This window comes from Drosophila serrata, unplaced genomic scaffold (assembly GCF_035046125.1).
Source record: "Drosophila serrata isolate PLE 108 unplaced genomic scaffold, ASM3504612v1 contig_276, whole genome shotgun sequence".
Lineage (NCBI taxonomy): Eukaryota > Metazoa > Arthropoda > Insecta > Diptera > Drosophilidae > Drosophila > Drosophila serrata.
The window spans coordinates 10,346,152-10,366,548 of record NW_028257174.1 but is presented as its reverse complement, the minus strand read 5'-3'; the positions used below and the strand labels follow the sequence as shown (position 1 = coordinate 10,366,548).

The 20,397-nt window shown below is 39.3% G+C and overlaps 2 protein-coding genes across 3 annotated transcripts in view; one reads left to right on the top strand and one right to left on the bottom strand.

The window, feature by feature from the left end:
• Positions 1 to 18,433, bottom strand: part of flw (protein phosphatase 1 catalytic subunit flapwing) — a 29,154-nt gene extending 10,721 nt beyond the window's left edge. Inside the window, exons 1-2 of one of the 2 annotated variants that reach the window (XM_020949749.2) lie at positions 17,843 to 18,426; positions 14,762 to 15,169 (exon numbers count right to left, since the gene is read on the bottom strand). In XM_020949749.2, coding sequence (XP_020805408.1) covers positions 14,762 to 15,169; positions 17,843 to 17,894 — 460 coding nt within the window. In that variant the 5' untranslated portion in view covers positions 17,895 to 18,426. Of the gene's footprint in view, positions 1 to 14,761; positions 15,170 to 17,842 lie in introns of both variants that reach the window. The other variant, XM_020949748.2, reaches the window with a different exon arrangement.
• Positions 18,434 to 18,629: 196 nt separating this feature from the next.
• Psf3 (DNA replication complex GINS protein Psf3) lies at positions 18,630 to 20,032 on the top strand. Its single transcript, XM_020949750.2, has 3 exons — positions 18,630 to 18,881; positions 18,959 to 19,353; positions 19,416 to 20,032. Exons 1-3 carry the CDS (start codon positions 18,788 to 18,790, stop codon positions 19,554 to 19,556), a joined length of 630 nt encoding a protein of 209 aa, XP_020805409.1. The 5' UTR covers positions 18,630 to 18,787; the 3' UTR covers positions 19,557 to 20,032.
• The last annotated feature ends 365 nt before the right edge of the window (positions 20,033 to 20,397 follow it).

Below are 20,397 nucleotides of genomic sequence, written 5' to 3'. Positions count from 1 at the left end.
TTTTCAAATCTACTTCAATAAAAATATATTCCAATTTAATTTGATAACCCCTTGAGAATCAATATTTTCTCAACTCTTAATGCTAGTTTTCCGAGTAAATTTGAAGAGCTTTGGTTACCACTAAAACCCAAGGAGAAAATGGTAAGGTAATCTCCATTTAACCAAAAAAAAAAATCATAGGTGAGAACAAAGGTGAAAATAAAAGCCAAAAGCAATTCCATATCAGCTAAAATCAGCCAATGGAAATTTCCTTCGTGATTTTAAGTGATTTACCAGGGAAAACGAAGAGAAAGGCACACCAAAAAAATGGGCGAAATAAACTTTTCGTAAATACTTCCGTTCAACATTGACCCACTTGGTGGAGGGGTTGAGGTGGGTTAAGGTGTTAGGTTTGCCGATTCTTTAGTGTGTGTGTGTGTGTTTCCCCCCCCCCCCCCCAAACTAATTGGCTGACCAAAAGGCATATGGCTAAGCGGAATATACTATATACATATATACATATTTGGCTCGAAAGTTGCAACCAAAAACCGAAACGAACGTGATGCGGCAGCACCGCCACTCATTGGATAACCACCTGGTTTGGCTTGGCCCAACCCCTCACCCTCACCCGCTCCCTCTCCCTCTCGCTATCCCCTTGTCCATTTAAGCACATTAGCGCTGATTATAACGGCATTTACATCACACAGCAGCTACATTTTTGAGGGTTGCTGACAGGGACTGGCCTGCAGGCAAGGCACACATGGCGTATGCGTAATCCACCCGAATCACCAGTTCGTCAGTCAGCCATGCATATGAATACTCAAGTATTCAACCATTCGAGTATTTAAGTATATGAGTATTTAGTATTTAGTTTACAGTATCCAATACCCAGTGAAGCTTATAAAAATTAAAATTCTGGCAACAAAAAATCTTGCCCCTACAAAATGTAAAATTAAATTAAACAGAAAAGTTGAAAGAAGACCAGACAAACCAACAAAAATCAAAGAACAAAGCAAGGGAAAACTGAAACAAAAAAATCTATAAAATTGATATACATTAATCCAAGAAATAGGAATAAAAATAATTGCTATACTTCAATTATCAAGAAATGTTGGAAAAACGCAAAACCAAACAATGCAAGGGAAAACTAAGCTAAAAATATCTATAAACTTGTTATACATTAATAATTGCTACAGAAATACTTCAATTATCTAGGAGAAAATCCAATTAAATTATGATAGTCTTAGCCCAGTTAGTTGAAAGCCTTTCCATTGACCTTCTCTTGCTAAATTCCTTTCTAAAACAAAAAAAAAGTGAAATTAACTTAAATTGCCTTACAATTCCATTTATCAAGAATCAAATTTTAATTGAATGATTTTGAAAAAACTCAATTACAGTTAATAAATAAAATGTGAGGGTCTCAGGCTAAAGATAGCAGGCAATAAAAAGAAAACACCAACCATTCTTTTTTTTTTAATTGAGAAATAACACACAACAAATTGAAGCAGAAGCAATTTTGCCCTCAATCGATTACGATTACGATTACGATTCCGATTTAGAGCAGCTTATTTATAGATCAGCTCAAAGTTGGGAATTTTCATTTGCAATCATGTGCACATACGTTTTCCCCACACACACACACACACACACACACATAGACATGCTTTTCCCGGAAAGAACCTGGCCTGTGATCCCAGGCATAGCTCTTTCCAGCTCATTTCATGGAACAAATCGAATCGTATGAAAACTTTTGTGTGCAACTTTTCTTTTTTTTGGCACTCTTTGTGGCCATTGGAGCGATCTATGGCAGACATTTGTGCCTTATGTTGTTGCTTTGGCAAGCAGAAAGTGCACATGGAAAATGTAACGTCAAAAACATACACACACTCTGGCACACACACACGCACACACGCACACTGGCACACTCGCATGTGCTTTCTACTTCAGTGCGTACCACGTTGCGTATGCGCGCTATTTATAAAAATCAATTTCTGCCTTGGCAGCAATAGCAAAAAACAAAAGCAAAAAGGCAAAGATATCCAAGAAACAGCAGAAACAGCGGCAACATTGACAACCTGAAAGCAAACAAACAGAAAACAAACAATGCTGCGAAATAAATAAATAAATAATGTTGTTTAAAGCACAACATTGCAAAAGAAAAGATAAGAAACAAAGAAAATCAAGTCAAAGGCCGATTGCTATGTTATATAGGAAATTGCCTTGGTTAGTTTTGTGTTCCTCTCTGTTTTGACTCATCCACACCATTAATTCTCCTACATCTGGCTAGGATTCTGTCTTCATGCCTTTTGGCCATGTGCAAGGGGGGCTGAATTGTTGTTAATAAAAGCACAAAATCCACTTGTATCATATAATTACCATGCTTAAAAATTGAATCTTGATCATTTTCTACTTGATTTTAGTCGAAATAAATGGCTAATCATGATCAGGATCAGGATTCTACAGCAAAGCCATAGGTTATACCCAAAGCACATCGCTAGTTCGATAAAATGGCACTCTAGGGTCTTATGTTCCACTAATGATTCAAAATATTATTAAAATACAACATGTACATGTTGTATCCATGTCGTAAGAGCTTTTAGCATTTTGGGCATTCAGTTTCCCTTCATTTTCATTTCTTATCTTACTCGTTTTCCCTTTTTTTTGCCTTGCCCTCGAATTTCCCTCAAAGAAACAAGAAACAAACAATGACAATCTGCAAAGGCACAGAAACAAAAAAAAAAAAAGAAGAAGAAGAAAAGAACAAGTTTTCCACGGGGGCCGGAAAAGACGTAAGGGCGCAAAGCGAGGGGAGATCAAGTAAAAGAGAGAGAATCTTATAAAATAAACATTTATTTTTAGCATATAGCATTCGTTGTGGCTGCTGTTGCTTTTTGCTTTTGTTTAAATTTTGTTGTTTTCCTTTCTTTCTTCGTTTTTTTTCTTTTTTTTTAGACTGCCGGCCTGGCCTGGCAAATTGGAAAATGGAAAACTCAAAAAAGCAAAAGGCAATGGGAGGGTAGAGAAAGACAGAGAGAGCAAGCAGCATGGCGCTTGGCCAGCCAGCAACACACACACACACACACACACTCAATGGCAGTCCTTCCGCTTTTCCCACTTTCCCCGCAGAACCATCGATTTTGTAAGCAGTTTTCTTCCTGCATACCCCACATTTTCCCCCCCAAAACCCCTCCCTCCTCCGCCTTCTTCTCCCAGCTCCTCCAACTGCACTCATTTGGCTTGGATTCGCCTGGTCGTCGTCGTCGTCGTCACCGCCTTTGGCCATTTATCGAGCGATGTAACTGCAAAAAACTATAACAAGCCCAGGAATGCCGACGGAATAAGAACAAAACCGTCAACTAAATTGGTCTTTATGATCGACGCAGGGAGTTTCCTATAGTTTTTGACAAATTTCGGGGAATCTTGAATCAAATAGTATCAAAAACACAAATGTATTTCGCAGTAAAAATAAAACTAAATGCTTTTTAAGTTTAAAGATTAAGTTCAACAGTATATGTGTGGAAAAATATATTTCTCCTTTATTTAAAATAAAATTTCAAAAGAAATCCCACATAAACATTTTCCCTAACTAAATAATACTGAAACAAATCAATCTCTGAAAACCAGAGAGCCCATAATTTAACCACAAAATGTATTTCGAAATATAGAAATTCCAAAAATTCCATTGAACCATGAGTAGTGCAAAATCGAGAAGAAACTTTTGTGAAAGGGGTGGCACTAGGGGGGTTTATATGGAAATATGGGAGAATGGGGTTGGAAATGGGGGGAGGGATGGCCTTTACGTTTCTATATCTGCGAGTGCAAATTCCATTTTATTTACTTGAAGCTTTTTTTGCTTAATTAGCGCCTCGTTATGATTGTTGTTGTGGACACCGGACGGCCGATGGCCGACGGCAGGCGGAAGCTTTGGCCAATTGTTGTCTCCAGTCCTCCCCCTTAGAACCAACCCCCCTCCAAAACCCCCTTTCAGAAATCCCGAGCACCACCGTCACTGACTTTGCTGATTCATTTGTCTTTGGCATTATTTCCCTTTTGCTCTGTAAGGCATTTTTCCAACTTATCTTATCGCCAATAATTGAAAGAAGCACACACTGTGTGCATATAGCTTTGGTGACCTTAAAAATAGCCATTCCATATTCCATATATTGACAATGACAACAACAATAATAAGAAAAAAGAGGCAGCAAGTCAACGGAGGAAGAACAAAGACAGCGTAGCATACATGGCGTATGAGTAATGAGCGTTGTACACATTGAATTTTTGTGTTTCGTTTCGCAACTCAATTCAATTCCCCATATTCTTGCCATCGATTAACCCAATTTTATGTCTGCTTCTTGCCACTTGCCACTTGCCACACTTCCGCCATGATCACTTCCATTTTTTGGGGGGCATAATTTATGGATGGTCAGGGGAATAAAAACAATGAAACTTAATTACAAAGAATTATGTGTAAACAGAGTTACATTTTCTTTAAGAATATTATGCAAATTATAAAAGATATATAATTTATATATATAATATTATATATAAGATGTATATTCCTTTCATTACATAACTTCCTCCTTTTGGATTGTCCATTAATCCGCCGCCCAGAAAGCTTTATATATACACAATTGTTCAACACAATCCCTTTCGCGGCCACAACAATTGTTTAAACATTTGCATTGACTATTTGCTAATTAACAATCATAACAAAAACATTCAGTGAGACAGGGAGAGAGGGAAAGAGAGAGAGAGAGAGCTGAAAGAAAAACAAGAACCACCCTATCAGCCCCCTCTTTGCTGGACTCCTTAAAAGTTCGATGTGCGGTGGCATTAAAAAAAAAGCATTTTATATTTTCATTTAATTTACATTTCGCCTTGAAACTTGTTGTTTTTGGTGTCAAGTTCTTTGCGGGTGTCGTTGGCGTTTTGTGTTATTTATTATTGTTGTTTTTATATGTACCTTTGTAGGGTATTTTAATTTCAGTCAGAAGCATGCAACGCAGTGAAGGAATCATTTCCGACCCTATAAATCATATATATTCTTGATCAGCATCAACAGGCGAATCGATCTAGCTATCTCGGGAGGAAATACAAAATTTTTAAATTTTTCAACATTTTTTAAGGGGTTACATCGTTAAAATTGTCAAACAAAAAATTGCCAAAATTTGGAATTTTTTATAATTGTAAATTGAGTATGAAGATTTATTAACCTACTAAAAACTAACATAGGACAACTTTCCGAATTAAAATTAAAGCATTTTTGGCTTATTTATGAGTTTTTAAAACTTTGATTTGTGGACAAAAATGTCATATAAAAGTCTCGATAAATATTCAATTAAAGAATGTGAAAATGTTAAGCTAAGTTTTGATCTATAATTATATTGCAAACTGCTAGGGTATATAAAATTCTGCTTTCCTTTCTCTTTATTTTTAACACCCTAATAAAGTGAAAAATATAGAGAATTGTGACATGAAAGTGGGGAGAATAATATTATGTCAACTGTTACAATTAGCAAAATTAGCAAACACATGAAGTGATGAAAGGAATATTAAATAAAAATATTTATTGAATATTAAAAATAAATTCGTGGTTAACAAAACAATATACAAGTTTTGAGAGAAAGAAACAAATGATAAGATTTTAAAACCTTATTTCTGTTCTTAAGAAACGCCTGTTTTATGTATTTTCCATCAGACTTTTAAAAAATAATAATAAATATATAAAAATACCCAACAAAAAATCCTATCGGTATTCTTAATTTTCCAACTTTAACCATCACTTGTTTGCTTTTGTTTTGTTCATTGAATTTTCACTTTTTGCCGCTGTTTAATTTTTCAACATCATTCTGGGACAGTTGGAGGGCAGATGTGGGTGGCATTGGTCAGGTGTCAGTGTAGGTGTGGGTGTGTCGGACGGCATTGAAACTGCTGTCCAACGCAGGTGTTCCCACCCCCACCCCCACCCACCTTTTAGCCCGCAAAAATTAATTGAAATTTTCATGAGTTTCGTTTGCCTAACTGATTCGATTTTTTTGTTGTTAAAATGCAACTGACATATTTCGCTTTAAATGCGAAATTCACGAGTATTCAGTGAATTTTGATACTTTTCCAGCTTAAGGATAATGATAAAGAAAAACCCAAAATCATCTGCTTTTTGGCCAACATTTGTTTGCCATTTGCCACCCTTTTTCGCCCGGTTAAAGGTCAAGGCACAAGGCACGGGGCACAGGGCAAAATTTATTCTCACCCCTTGGCCAAACTTCTTGGGGCTTAAAAATAAGTCGAAGAAATGCCTCAAATTCAGTGCGGCGGACACGTGCAACCCAGGGAGGGAGGAAAGGAGCATGGGCATTGGGCATTCGGCCTGATGGAGTGGCAGGTGTAAGGCGGTTGAAAAGTTGAGCAATTGAGGTAAACTGGTGCAAGGTCAAGTGACAGCCGGCAGGAAATGTTAAAGAAAATAGTTGATTGAAACCAAAATTGGCACTAAAAACTTTATGAATAGGGAAAAATAACTTTGGTTATGGTGCAAGAAATCAAAACTATATCACAAAAATATACTGCAAATATTCACAAACAAATATTTTAAAATATTAATAAAGGAAAATGAAAGAAAATCCCTTGAAAAATCCTAGCAAAGCTTACACTGTTTCGATGTCAATTACATAAAGGCAACTTTATGGCTGTGTGAGTGTGTTGGGAAAACTCTACACACACACACACACACAATGTGGCTCTCTCTCTATCTCTGTGAAAACCTGATGGCAACTTTTGTGCAAACGGAAACTATGGCTAAATTGCATGGTCTATTTTATTTATATTTTATTTTCCGGCCAGAACAGAGAGCTCCTTTTTGCGGCAATTAGAGACAAATTGGTTTCACTGCGGGGGATCTCCTTGCTCCTCGCTTCTCGTAAGCAGCTTAAAGCGAACTTCTGCTCCTTCTGCTCCTTGTGCCTCTTGGAGTCGTCCTTAGCATCGATGAAATGAGGACCAAGTCATGTTTTATGCAGCAACAGCAGATTGCGACATCTGGGCTCCAACTGCTTACTGCTCACCACTGACCCCCTGACACCCTTAGCAACTCTTTCTTTGGCAAAAACTTTGTTGATTTATATTTTCATAGCTCTCCCTCTCTTTTTCTCTCTCGGGGGCTCATGAAATTTGCAGCAGGATGGGACTGGAACTGAGACTGGAACTGGAACTGGAGACTGGGATGTCGTGTAATGCCAATGGACATTAAAATTGCATGCGCACAAAAGTATGCAATGGACACAGGGCACGCAGTGAGGGTTAAAGGGGGTTTTAACCCTTGAGGAAGGGGGTTTTAACTACGGCTACAAAATGTGTCAGCAATTAGAGCCAACTGAGAAATGTGGCCAGGTCCATAGAAGGCAGAGAAAAGGGGGACTCTGCAATATTCATATACAAAAAATGTCAATTTAAAAGCAAGACTCAAGTCTAAAATAGTTACCATTTAAATTTAAAATTTAAATAACAGCAAATAAAAACAAGGTCCTAACTAAAATTACGACAATTGTGTGCTTAAAGTGTCTTTTGTGCTAGTGTGTGCCTGTGTGTGTTTGGCTGCACCATAAATCATGGGTAACACACACGAACTCACTCTCCTACCCATACACACACACACATTTCGTGACGTCAAAGACTCGAGGGGGCTTTAACTGCGTTGGCGTTGGCAAAAAAATGTGTGTTGTTCATGTTGCAAGGTGCGAAAGCACCCACACGAAGCTGAAACACCTGAAAGGTATGAAACCCTAATTGCTTTGAACTTCACACACATGCAACAGAAAGAAAATAAAAAAAAAAAACAAAAAACAAAAAACAAAAAACAAAAAACAAAAAAGAAAATATGAAAAATGAAAAATTAAATCGGGAATGGAGGTGGCCATTCTGACCTCACAGGCAAGACGGGGAGGAGAAGGAGAGAACTGACAGGAAAACTCATCAATTTTCGGTGCTGGACCGCAAAACGATGCAAATGCTAAATGATAGGATTTCCAAGCTTTAATGATTTATATACCCTTGCAGGGTATTATAATATCAGTCAGTATGATCAGTAAGTATCTATGGGCATTAAGTGACTATGATCAGTAAGTAACTCTGAACAGTAAGTATCTATGACCAGTAATTATGTATGATCAGTAAGTATCTATAACTAGCAAGTATGTATGATCAGTTACTAACTTTGAACACTAATAAACAATGACTTGCAACTTTTGTAACACAACACATGTCTGAGACCCGGCCAGCAGAAGTCACTTCGTTCCGGGGATGTTTGAACCAGTTGGGAATCATATGCACAGATGTGCGAGATTTGTTTTGGAGCTATTTCAATGAAACTATGAAGTTATTCTTCTTTATAATTTTACTAGTATATAAGTCGGAGCTTGTCAAATCGGTGGACTATATATATATACAGCTTCCATAGGAAAAATCTGACGATTTATAGAATTATGATCTGTAATTAACTATGATCAGAAATTAACTATGAACACTAAGTAACTATGAGCAGTAAGTAACACGGAACAGCAAGTATCTATGATCAATAAGTATCTATAACCAGCAAGTATGTATGATCAGTTACTAACTTTGAACACTAATAAACAATGACTTGCAACTTTTGTAACACAACACATGTCTGAGACCTGGCCAGCAGAAGTCACTTCGTTCCGGGGATGTTTGAACCAGTTGGGAATCATATGCACAAATGTGCGAGATTTGTTTTGGACAAATTAGAGAGAAAGCTATTTGAATGAAACTATAGAGTTATTCTTCTATATAATTTTACTAGTATATAAGTCGAAGCATGGCGAATATATATAAATATATATAGTGCCATAGGGACAATCGGGCAATTTTAAGAAAAATATTATAATTTTTCCAGTTTTCAACAGATTTTCATCAAATTTGATATATAGCCAATATATATTAATGTAGATTTTTTTTTTTTTAATTTAGTTGCCGTAGAAACTATGAATAAAAATGTTTTGAAAATTCCCAACGAAACTGTCTTCCTATTTTTAAATAACAGTAGTCTTATGCAGATTATTCTTGTCATGTGGAACAAAGAATAAATATTGCAAATATATATTTATAAATATATTTACAATTCAATCTACCAACTAACTAATGCTGTCTCTGTATATTTTTAGCACACTCCTCGTAATTATTTCCCCCACGTATTGTGCAATAAATTGTCGAGTTAAAATTATGCCATCACACACCAGGCCAGGCCCAATCATTTGAAGCCATTAAAACGAGGCCCAAGAACGGCCAGGCCATCCTGTGCCACCTGACCCCCTCTCTGAGGCATGCAACAACCATTTACAACTCCGACAAGCGAGTTGACCAAACTATAAAAACAAGTTACAAACGCTAAACAAGAGTAACAAAAAAAAAACAGCTCAAGAACCATGCCAAAAGGTCAAATGTATTATTAAGCTGCGAGTTTGCGAGTGTGCGAGTGTGTCTTGGGTGTGTTTCTCTCTTTCTGGAAACGAGAAATTACAATTTGCTTCTTTTTTTTGTACTTTTTGTGGGTCAAATGGTCAGGGGGTTCTATCAGCGTGCTCTGGTGACCTTCAAAATTTTGGTCGAGTATCCCGTTAAGCCCTCAAGTATCCTTTTAGCCAGGACCTATCCACAAACACATACACATGGACACGGGGACACGTGAGAACACCCCCTTCATACGTGTCATTAGCTACAAACATTTTTGCGCCACTGGCAATTCTTTCCTCTCCAGCCCTCCTTGGCTCAAGTCAGGCCCAGGACCAGGTCCCTTCCCCCTACCCCCTTGCCGACTTTTTTGCCGCTAGCTTTTTTATTTGCCAAGTGCACGCAATGTGACAAAACGTGGGCGCCACCAGGTGGGCGGTGGTGGGTGGTGTTCAGTGGGCGGTGAGTGGCTTTGGACCCTGGGTGAGAATTATAGTGCCATATCATATAACGTTCGCCATACATGTTTGCTCGTATAGAAAAATAAAAATAGAAAAAAAGAGATAGCGAAGCGCAGAGATAGCCAGCGGGAAGAGAGATAGAGAAAGAGAGAGAGAGTGCTGAGAAACCATAATTAAAACACTTGCAGTTATTGTTATTAACTGTAACCAGTAAGTAACTGCCGCTGGTCTGACACTCGACACTGAAAAACTCTTCTCAATCTCTCTAGAGATTTGCTCTAGAGATTTTTCCTATGGAAAATTTGGGTAATTTATATACCCTTAAAGGGTATTCTAATGATAGTCTAAGGCTAAAAATGCAGTGAAGGAGTCATTTCCGACCCTATAAATCATATATATTCTTGATCAGCATCAACTGCCGAGTCGATCTCGCTATATTTTAAAGAAAAAAATATTTTGAAATTTTTTCGAAATTTTTTAAGGGGTTACATCGTCAAAATTGCCAAAAATTGGGCGAAAAAATTTAATTTTTTAAAAATGTAAATTTAGTATGCAGATTGGTTATTTTAATAAAAACAAACCTAGGACAATTTCCCGAATCAAAATTAATGCCTTTTTGGCTTAGTTATGAGATTTTTAAACTATGATTTGTCAACCACTTTTCATATCAAAATATCGAATATTTCAAGTTTAGCTATAATCGATTTCGGATTTGATGCTAAAATTAATTTGCCAACTGTAAAGGAATATAATCCTCAACATTCCACAGTTAGTTTAATTTCTTGTTTTAAATAAACATCAAATATGTATTACTTAATTTAATAACCTTTTCGCTCAGTGTTTTTTAACTCTGCTCACGTCCGCTTCGGCTTTGGGCTTTGGGTTCACTGTGCTTAAGCATGCATGAAGAGAGCGTTCTGTTCTTGTTTTTTATACTCTTTTTTTTTGTATTTAATGAACAAACTTTTGATGTCATCACCTCCCCCTCGTCGTCTCATTCTAGTTATGTGCAATTATGGATGCAAGCGTACTTGTTTTTGTTTATTTGTTTGTTTGTTTGTTTTGTGGATTTCTGTTTCGGTGGTTTTTATTCTCAGCTTTCTGTCCGGGTTTTATGGCCCTCGACTGGACTAGCGGTTAACATAATTATACGGAAGGAGGGGGGAATCCCGCAATTGTCAGGAATTCAAATTCATAGAATTGCTAAAGAAGATACTCCAGCTTACTAGAAAGCTAATATGTGTATATATATATCTATACTGCAGTTTGCCTGGTCAATTTACAGAGTTTGTTTATAGACAAAGCTGTATTTATGCATAGCTGTACATTTTCAATATATTACAAAATAAATATACACAACTAATTAACTAACCTAATGAGGCAAGCACTTTGAAGTGTGAAAACATTGTCCAGAACTTATCTTATCTTGTTGTTAAATACTTAACAGGTTTTTAAAGTCAATGAAAGGTATTTAAAAACAAGAAAAGCTTGAAAAGTATAATTCTCAACTATATATTTATGCATTATGCAACTAGGTAATCTGTTGGATTGCAATTGAAGCGGTTTTATTACTTAGTACCGGCGATAGAAACTCCCCGATCGAAAGCTAATCAAAAAGCACTTAAATTGAAGCGAAGGCATTAGCAAGGGAGAACCTCACCGCCAATCGCCCAGACCATAATCCAATCCAAGCCAAACTTCATACCATTCCATTCCATTCCATCTAATCTAGCCAATCCCCTGGAATCCCAGTAGCTACCTTTACCAAACAGAATCCTCGTTGATTCAAGCACGCAATGCCAGTTATCGCAATACCATTATACTCGTAGTAGCTTAGGCTCTCCTTGCCCCCCTGTCTTGGCATTTCTTTAGCGGCAGCGGCTTCTTTCTTGTTATTATTATTATTATGCCTTCGCTGATTGACTCAAGTGAAGGTTATGACATTCAAATTCTATTTTCAATCAGCGTTGCGCGCTAAGAAAACAAACTCGAAGGGAAGATGCCTGGCCTGCTCTCAATTGGCGATGAAACAGAAGGCTTCCGATAATTGGATACCTGGGATATAGACAAGGAAGTGAAGAGGTCTCCACTAAATCCTTATAATTCAAGAGTTAACTAGTATATATCTGGCATTTAAATGCATTTCTTAACTTGGCAGCTTATATAATATGCAATTAGAAGTATTTGTAGATGAGACTGCCAACTGGTCGTATGCGTAATATTTGCATACAAGTCAATGTATAGACCAAGTCTCTAGTCCTACATTTTACCCACTTTCAAGCGAGTTATCAAAGAAACTGAACATACAATTTGCAAACCTAACACTCCAGGGTGTGTAATCATACAACGTCAAGAGCGATGACAGGCCCTGGCATGCGACAACATTTGGAAGGACTTTTGGCGACATCGACGACACACGAGACACTGGGTTGAATGACAGGATAAGGCGAGAGGAGGTCGAAGGAGTCAGCCAACTCAATTATACAAATATTATACAAACATTAGAAATGCATCAAAATAACGAAGGATATTTGTCAAGGCACGGAATGGAACCCTTGGAGAGAAGCAGAGTCAGAGCCAAAGAGTCGTCAGCCAGGCAGTCTCGCTGGTACAAGGATTGCTTGACTCTGACTGCAAAGGACGAGGAGGAGAAGGAAAAGTGTATGGTGTTGGCAAAAGCAGAGCAAACTGAGCCTTGGCACACTCTCTCCTTCAAGGCACCAGGACACCAAACCAACCAAACACATATGCAAAATGGGGAAATGGGGAAAATGTGGGGGACAACAGGCCAATCAATAACACTGTGCTGCATGTAAAAAGAACAAAAAAAAAACGAAGAGGAGTAACCGCTGGGGTTAAGGTTTTTCCCTTCAGTTCGCCTGGGGTTAAGGGTTAAGGCTTTTGGCTTAATAATTGCCAATTCTTGTTGTTAACTTGTTGCTCGTCTCTTTTTTAAGGGATTTCAGTTTCAGTTAGGTAAAGGATTTGTGCGAAGAAAGTTATGGTAAAACTGAATTCGTATCATATATTCTAGGAACAGAATTTCAAGTATTATCTGGAAAGGTATATCTTTGCCTAAACAATTGATTATGTGGAAAGTGACAAGATAAACCCCATCCTAGTCTTGAAAGTGTAAGCATGCCATTGGGTCGTTGAGCAAATAATATAGCAATGGTTATGGTTATGGTAATGGTAATGCTGATGGTGATGGTGATGGTGATGGGTATGATGATGGTGACGGTGACGGTGGCGGTGGTAACCTTCGACAAGCTCGACTTGAGTTGACTTGGCTTGGCACTGCACCTGATTAGGCATCGGGTCACGTGAATGAACTTGTTTGCGCAAACACATGGAGGCAAAATCCCGCAATATTTCCGCTTTTCATGTCAGCGGTAAATATTTCATTCTCGAGTCAAGAGTCAACTCGCCCCGCCATTGTTTTATTTTTACTATTTGCGCACTCAACGCCAATCAATTTTTGTATACTTTATGATTATTGTTTATCACCCAGAAGAGCTGCAGTCGTTCGTGATGTCGCGTGTCGCCAGTCAACGAGAGAGGCAGAGGAAAGATTCCCTCTTTTTTTATATTTTTTGGACACCACACCATCCCAATTTTCCCCCAACCATTTTCCCCAGTGACTTTTCGCAACCCTTTTCTCCTCTTTCGTTTGATTTATATAATTTGTTTCGCATTACATTTGACGATTGCGGATTTGGCGTCGTGTGAAAACAATTAGATGAAAGCAATTCGGGCATTGTGGCATTTACTGGAGGGGGTTTTGATTGCATAACACTCAGATAGGTATATATATATATATAACATCTATGACAGTATACATATATATGGTTGGTATAAATACCTAAGCGGGGCAGGCGGTGCTGGTCAAGCGTTGGCACTGACATTGCCATTGCAGTTCCGGCAAAAGTAAACAGTAACCGCACACCAAAATCATAAATAATATCAAATTCTTGGTTCCCCCCATTCAGTAGTTTGTTTATTATTAATAATTGTTTTGCGGTGAAGAGGGTTTCAAGCGAAATTGGTGTGTGAAGGGTGTCGGTGTGCCTTATCACTTACAAAACAAATTCAAATTCAATCAGTTATTTGGAAATTACTAGGGATTATAGAGCATGACTTGGAATTCGATAAAATATGTGGAAATTGAGTTAGTTGTTGCCTCATTCAGGTATCTTATCTTCTTACATACTTTTAAGTTTGCAAAGACTTGAAATGATTCACAAATTTAAATAACCTTTAAAAGGTTGTCTGAACGAAATATATATTTGAAATATATTTATAGTTCCACAACAAATCATATCTCTAATTTCATAAGAGGTCTATATCTATATATATATAGGAAATGGGAAATAGGAACTCTGGTATGTGAAATGCTGCCTGCAGTGTGGCCAAGGACATTGCTGAATTTGGCTGATTGAGTGGGGGATATGTATCGCTTATTGGCCAAAGGAATCTCCAAGCTCTTCTAGCGGCGTGAGCAGGAGCTGGCCCTAAAGTGCTGCGATTGAGGTGTGGGTGTGAGTGCGCCAGGGGTCCTTTTACTGTCGCAAAAGTAGGAGAAGGCGGAGGAAGGAGACGGATGTCAGCACGCTACTTAGGATATGAGTGATGGTCCTAGACGGGCGTGTGTAACATGAAAGGAGCTGGGTGCTAGTGGTTGGTGGTTTCTTGTTTCTATTTGCAGGTTGAATGGGGCAGACGGGGAGTCCCCGCTGTGTGGCTTATAGTACTTTTGCTTTAGAGTGGAGAGCTGAGTGGCTAAATGACGACAATAATGATAATGATGACAACCGACGATGGTGATGATCATCAACATCAACAGTAATCAAGGTTAATACCAAACTCGGCGACGAAAAAGTCACGCAATTTCAATCGCGATTTCTTGGGCTCCTCGCGCGGATGATGGACCGTTATCTGGTCGCCGTCGGCCGATATCATTGTCTCACTGGGCGGCGATATCGAGTACTGTTGCAACAGACGTCGCTGCTGTTCGGTGAGCTCATCCAGAGGATCGTACCCATAACCACCCGATCCAGACCCAGAGCCAGAGCCGGACATGGCCGCCGCCGCTGCCGCTGCCACCGAGCAACTGCCGGAGGTGGTGGGCGATGTTGCGGTTACGGCGGCCGCGGCAGCAGCAGCTGATGCGGCGGCCACAGCAGCGGCCGCTCCGCCGGCAGCGGCCAATTGTTGAGCGATGAGCAGCTTCTGGGCGTGCTCTTCGGCCTCTTTTTGTTTTTTGAAGTCTTTTGGTGGATAACATAGGCATATATATATACATACATATATAGAAAGAGGGGCGGGGGTGTGGTCGAGGAGTTTTGGGAGTTGGTTACAACTTAAATTTTAAAACAAAAGGGACAATAAAAAAAAAAAAAAATAACGTACACACCAAGGCATAAGTGAGAGAGCTTTTTACCTCTGCATCCAGTTTTCATGCCGGAAAATTCAAGGGGAAAAGCGAACAACCCACGGACAACACAGCCGGCAAAAGTGCCCTAAAAATTCAATTTCAATTTGCAATTTGACAAATGAAATTTGTTGACGCCACGTATATCAAAATTAATGACATTTTCTTATTTTTTTGCTGTTGTTATAGGCCATAGAAGAGATGGGACCGGAGGGCTCCAGTGCGCCATGGCCTAGCCCACTCGATGACCTTGAAAAATGGTTGGGTCCACCACTACCACCACCAGCTTACTCGCTGGCCCAATCTGTCTATTTTGCGATTGCTCTCATCCCATTTGTCATCCTGCGAGTAGTCTTCAGACAGTAGTCACTCTTTGAAGTGATTTTAGTGTTTTAACATCCAAAATCTAAGAGAAAATCTAAGTCCTTAAATATTTCCTTAATTTTTGCCATTTAACTCATCTTAGGAACCTCTCTATCAGGATATTTTCCTATATAATTATTGTAATCTAAAACCTTTTGAGATTTCCCTAAACCCTTATTGTGTACCAACGTAAAGAGGTATTTTCCCCACTGATTTTCTGTCTTTTCGGTCAATTTTCATAAAAATTGTTATTATTTTAATATTTATACTCTTGCAGGGCTATAATTTCAGTCAGAACCTTGAAACGCTATGAAGGAGACATTTCCGACCCTAAAAATCATATATATTCTTGATCAGCATCAACAGGAGAATCGATCTAGCTATCTCGGGAGGAAATAAAAAATTTTTAAATTTTTCCAAATTTTATAAGGGGTTACATCGTTAAAATTGTCAAAAAAAAATGTCAAAATTTGGAATTCTTTATTATTTTAAATTGAGTATGCAGATTTATTAACCTACTAAAAACTATCACAGGAAAACTTTCTGAATTAAAATTAAAGCATTTTTAGCGAAGTTATGAGTTTTTAAAACTTTGATTTGTAGACAAAATTGTCATATAAAAATCTCGATAAATATTGATTCAAAGCATGCGAATATTTTAAGCTTAGCTATGATCGATTTCCGATACGATCTATAATTCAATTGCAAACTGCAAGGGTATATCAACTTTGGCTTTTTTTTTGTCTTTTGTTTAAACTATTTTCCCATCTCTTATTATCTGCTTCCTTCAAGGACTGTGATTCCTAAACAGTTGTCCATCTCATTCTACTGACCACTGTAGTTGGGTCGTGTCATCTCATGGCGAAAACACGATGGGGGTTTGGTGGAGGGAGAGGGGGATATAAAAAGAAACTCATTGCGGAAATGGACAAAAACCGAAAAGCGCAATGTTCAAATGCAATTTCCCTCGTCCAAGCCCAAGCCACGCTCGGTTCTCGCCTCCAACTTCGACATTGGCTGACACTTGCAAAACGAGACAAGCGCTAAGCGGCTTAAGCAACCCTCGGAGATGATGGATGGAGAAAAAGGGGGAGAGGGGCAAGGAAAATGTAAACTATTTAGCGCTTTTACGCTTTCCAGAAAGGTTGCATGTTGATGACGACGACGACAACGACGACGGTGGCACAACCCCAACCCCTAGATACCCTGCAAGCACTACTCACCGTGCTTTGAATTAGTTAAAATTGCATTTTTTAATAGCAATTAGATTCTGTAAGATCTTTTGAGAGTTCTAAGCAACCTATAAATAGTATATGTAGGGCTATAGTGACAAAAAGTGATAGTAGCAAACATTCCATAGTTTAAGCTTCTATCTCTGATCTGTTCTGCAACTCTTTACCCGAAAACTGTAAGCTAGAAATATACAACTGATTAATTAAGATAATAAGTATCAAAATAATTCCCACAGATAACTAACTGCACTTTTCGTTTCCTGAATTTCTCTTCCTAGCTATAGTCACGTGTCAACGGTCTCTTGCTCTCTTTAGCGTACGCCTTCTCTCACATCTTCTTCGCTCCTTATCGCACTCATGTGACTCAATTCTCGGATTCTCTCCTTGTCGCACTCCTGCAACTTGAATCACATTCGTTTCTACACAACAGTTGGCATTATCAGGCCAAAGTTGATGACGTCATTAGAATGAAACCGAACTGAAATGCTCGATTTGTAATAAACCAAAATAACATTGAGATCGGAGAATGCAGATGCTGCTGTTGTTGTTTTTGTTGTTGCTTTTGCATCGCAAGAGGAGCGAGCAATGAAAATCAATTAAAATTAATTGATTCAAGAGTCAAATTCAAATGGTCAGGGCATCGCTACCGAGCACAGAGGCAGGGGCACAGGCTGGGGGCGCCGGGGGTTGGCAGTAGGGTGCCATTTAAGCGAACAATGTGCAATAATTAGAAAATGCAATCGCTGTTATTTTTTTCCCCAAAAGAGAAGCTCTCTCCCGCTCACTGATACACTCACACACGCACACACTGATAAACTAGGTTCTAAATAAAAAAAGTAAGGTGGGGAATGGGGCTGGGCGCTGGAGGGGAGATGGGAAATCCAAGGGGGGCATAACGGTCGGTTTCTACTTACTTTCCAGCAGCCGCTGTATCAAACTGTCCACGTTCAGATCGAAGTCGCCCATTTTTCGGCAGCTATAAAAGTTCTTGGCCGCGTTTTGTTGTTGTCACTGGTTGCTGTTGCTGTTGCTTTTCGCTCTTGGGCTTCTTGTGCCGCTGTTGTTGTTTTTGTTGTCGATGTCGTCGTTGCGGCCAGCAGCTGTTCCTCTTTTGCTGGCCAGAATTCCGATTGGAACTTTTTGGCGCAACAACTACACACGCACGCACACTGGCAAACAACCGCGGACGCACACAAACACAGCGACGCCTGTAAGCCGTTGCCGTGTCTACTTAATTTGTTGTTGTTTTCGGCTCTTTTTGCTTTTCTTGATTTTTTACTTTTGGCCAACTTTGCCGCAAAAGGCAATTTCACTTTTTTTATCCGCTGGGCCGGCGCTTATCGAAACAGTGCTTGTTGTGGCTCTTCACTGGTGTTGCATTGGCAAAACAGAAAAAAATTGTCCGCACGCCGCGACTTTCAGGTTTTAGGCGAAATAAACTTTTAGTGTGACCGGGACACGTTGATGGAAAAAGCGATGGACATGTGGGAAATATACTACTTATCGCAGTTTCATTTTTAATACCGATAAATTGCAAGTATATTTATCGTTTGTATGTTATCGATGAAACCAAATGGAGGAGATTATGAGTTTTAAATTTAAAAGATGATCACAGTGGATTGCTTTTTGAGTAGTTGCATTCTAAAAATAAATATATTTCGTTAACTACTGTATCTTACAAAGTCACAGATAGAATATAACAGTTTTGTTAGAGGGCTATCGATAAATTTATTAAATACCAAATAAATATACCTTTTTTGGATTCAGATGTTATTTTTAACTATTCGGCAGCCCTGGTCCCTTCTCTCATCCCTGGCAACCGCGCAAATATTTTGTTTACATCCGAAAAGAAGAACGACATGAACTACTTTCCCAACTATTACTCCATCGAGGATATATTCGTGACCCAGGAGAAGGTGGAGTGCCGCGTCAACACCAAGCTGCAGCGAATGGGTAAGGGAGCTCCTGCCAGAAGGCGGCGGCGGTGACGTCTTTGTGCCATGATTAAAGAGTTCTGCCATGCAATGCAGGTTTCCTGGACTCCGGCGCCGACTCGAATGATTTGGAGCCGGGACGCACAATCAACCTGCCGCTGTGGTACATCAAGGAGCTGAAGGTGAACAATGCCTACTTCACCATATCCGTGCCGGAGATCTACCGAAACGTGCACAAGGCCGTCTGCGAGGCGGAGACCACGCACATTGAGCTGGGCCGGCTGCATCCGTACTTCTACGAGTTTGGCCGCTACCTAACGCCCTATGACCGTAACCATGTCATCGGTCGCATCATTTTCGAGACAATGCGCCAGCGCGTGCGCCACTTGTTGGACATATCCAAGAGCGATGGACAGAGCGGCAAGTCGGACCTGCGGTTGGACAACATCGAGGCCAAGCTGCACGAGGCGGGAGTGCGTACAAACAGCCAGGTACTCTTGCAGTATGTGTATATATAGAGCTTTAATTAATCCGCGATTTCGCTATGTTCCAGTATATTGACTGGCTACAAATGACGGGCAATAAGATTCGCACCTCGGAGCTGGTAGAGGAGCACCAGAAGAAGCGGCGACGAGCGGACCGTAGTGATGACGAGAGCGAGGGCTTGCCTAACAGCAAGCGTGCCACCCTGTGATGACCTCCAAATAGTATCATTCCCGGCCATTGAAGCACTGTCTGTTTTTTATTCGTTTTGTGTGGAACTCTGTAGCAACTTTATTTCGACCATTCTGGCGGCACTGGTGACCGTTCCACCACTCAAAATACACTCATCCTAAGCATCGTCCACGGCTACATACATATACATATAGTTCAAAATACATGCGCTCGCGGGCATACATCTAAATACAATATTGTGTGTGGTGTATACATATATGTATATAGCTTGGTATATAAGTGGTTAAGTTGTAAATACACATAGCTAAGCATCATCGAGTCTCCAGGGAGCATCCTTTCAACAAACATTGTGGCGCCATGTTATTGTTATTATTACATATAAATAGTTAACTACATATATAATTACACAATCTTGTAAGCTCAATTAAACTTTGATTTTGTGCTAGTTTCACATGACAGTTCATAAAATAAACCACGGTTAGTTCGTCCTACAAACATTCATATACCATCGGAGGGGACCGTAAAATCATATTTATGGATAGCTCTGGTTCTATATTGGAAGAGGTTCTCAGCGTTTGGAACTTTCTCAAAGAGTTGTATAATAGGAAGCCGCAAAGTCATGCTCGATTATATTGTTTGCCTTTAGTTAAAATTAAAATAATATTCCAATATTTATAACAACTCTCAATGGTATAAGCCAGAGCTCAAAAGGCTGGGGTCTCGATTCCCTAGTCGGTTTGAGATCATCCCTCTTGCATTCTCTATTTTCCTGAAGTTTCATTCTGGAAGAGAAGAGGGTCGATCAAAACCTCATTTTACGAGCTCTCCGAGAGAGAAAAGCTAGATGGTTTCACACGGTC

Bases quoted from the DNA above. Each gene is read 5' to 3' on its own strand.
- Psf3 (XM_020949750.2), top strand. From the start codon at position 18,788: ATGAACTACTTTCCCAACTATTACTCCATCGAGGATATATTCGTGACC. The intron at 18,882-18,958 runs GTAAGGGAGCTC...CATGCAATGCAG, and splicing joins CACCAAGCTGCAGCGAATGG to GTTTCCTGGACTCCGGCGCC. The intron at 19,354-19,415 runs GTACTCTTGCAG...GCTATGTTCCAG, and splicing joins GAGTGCGTACAAACAGCCAG to TATATTGACTGGCTACAAAT.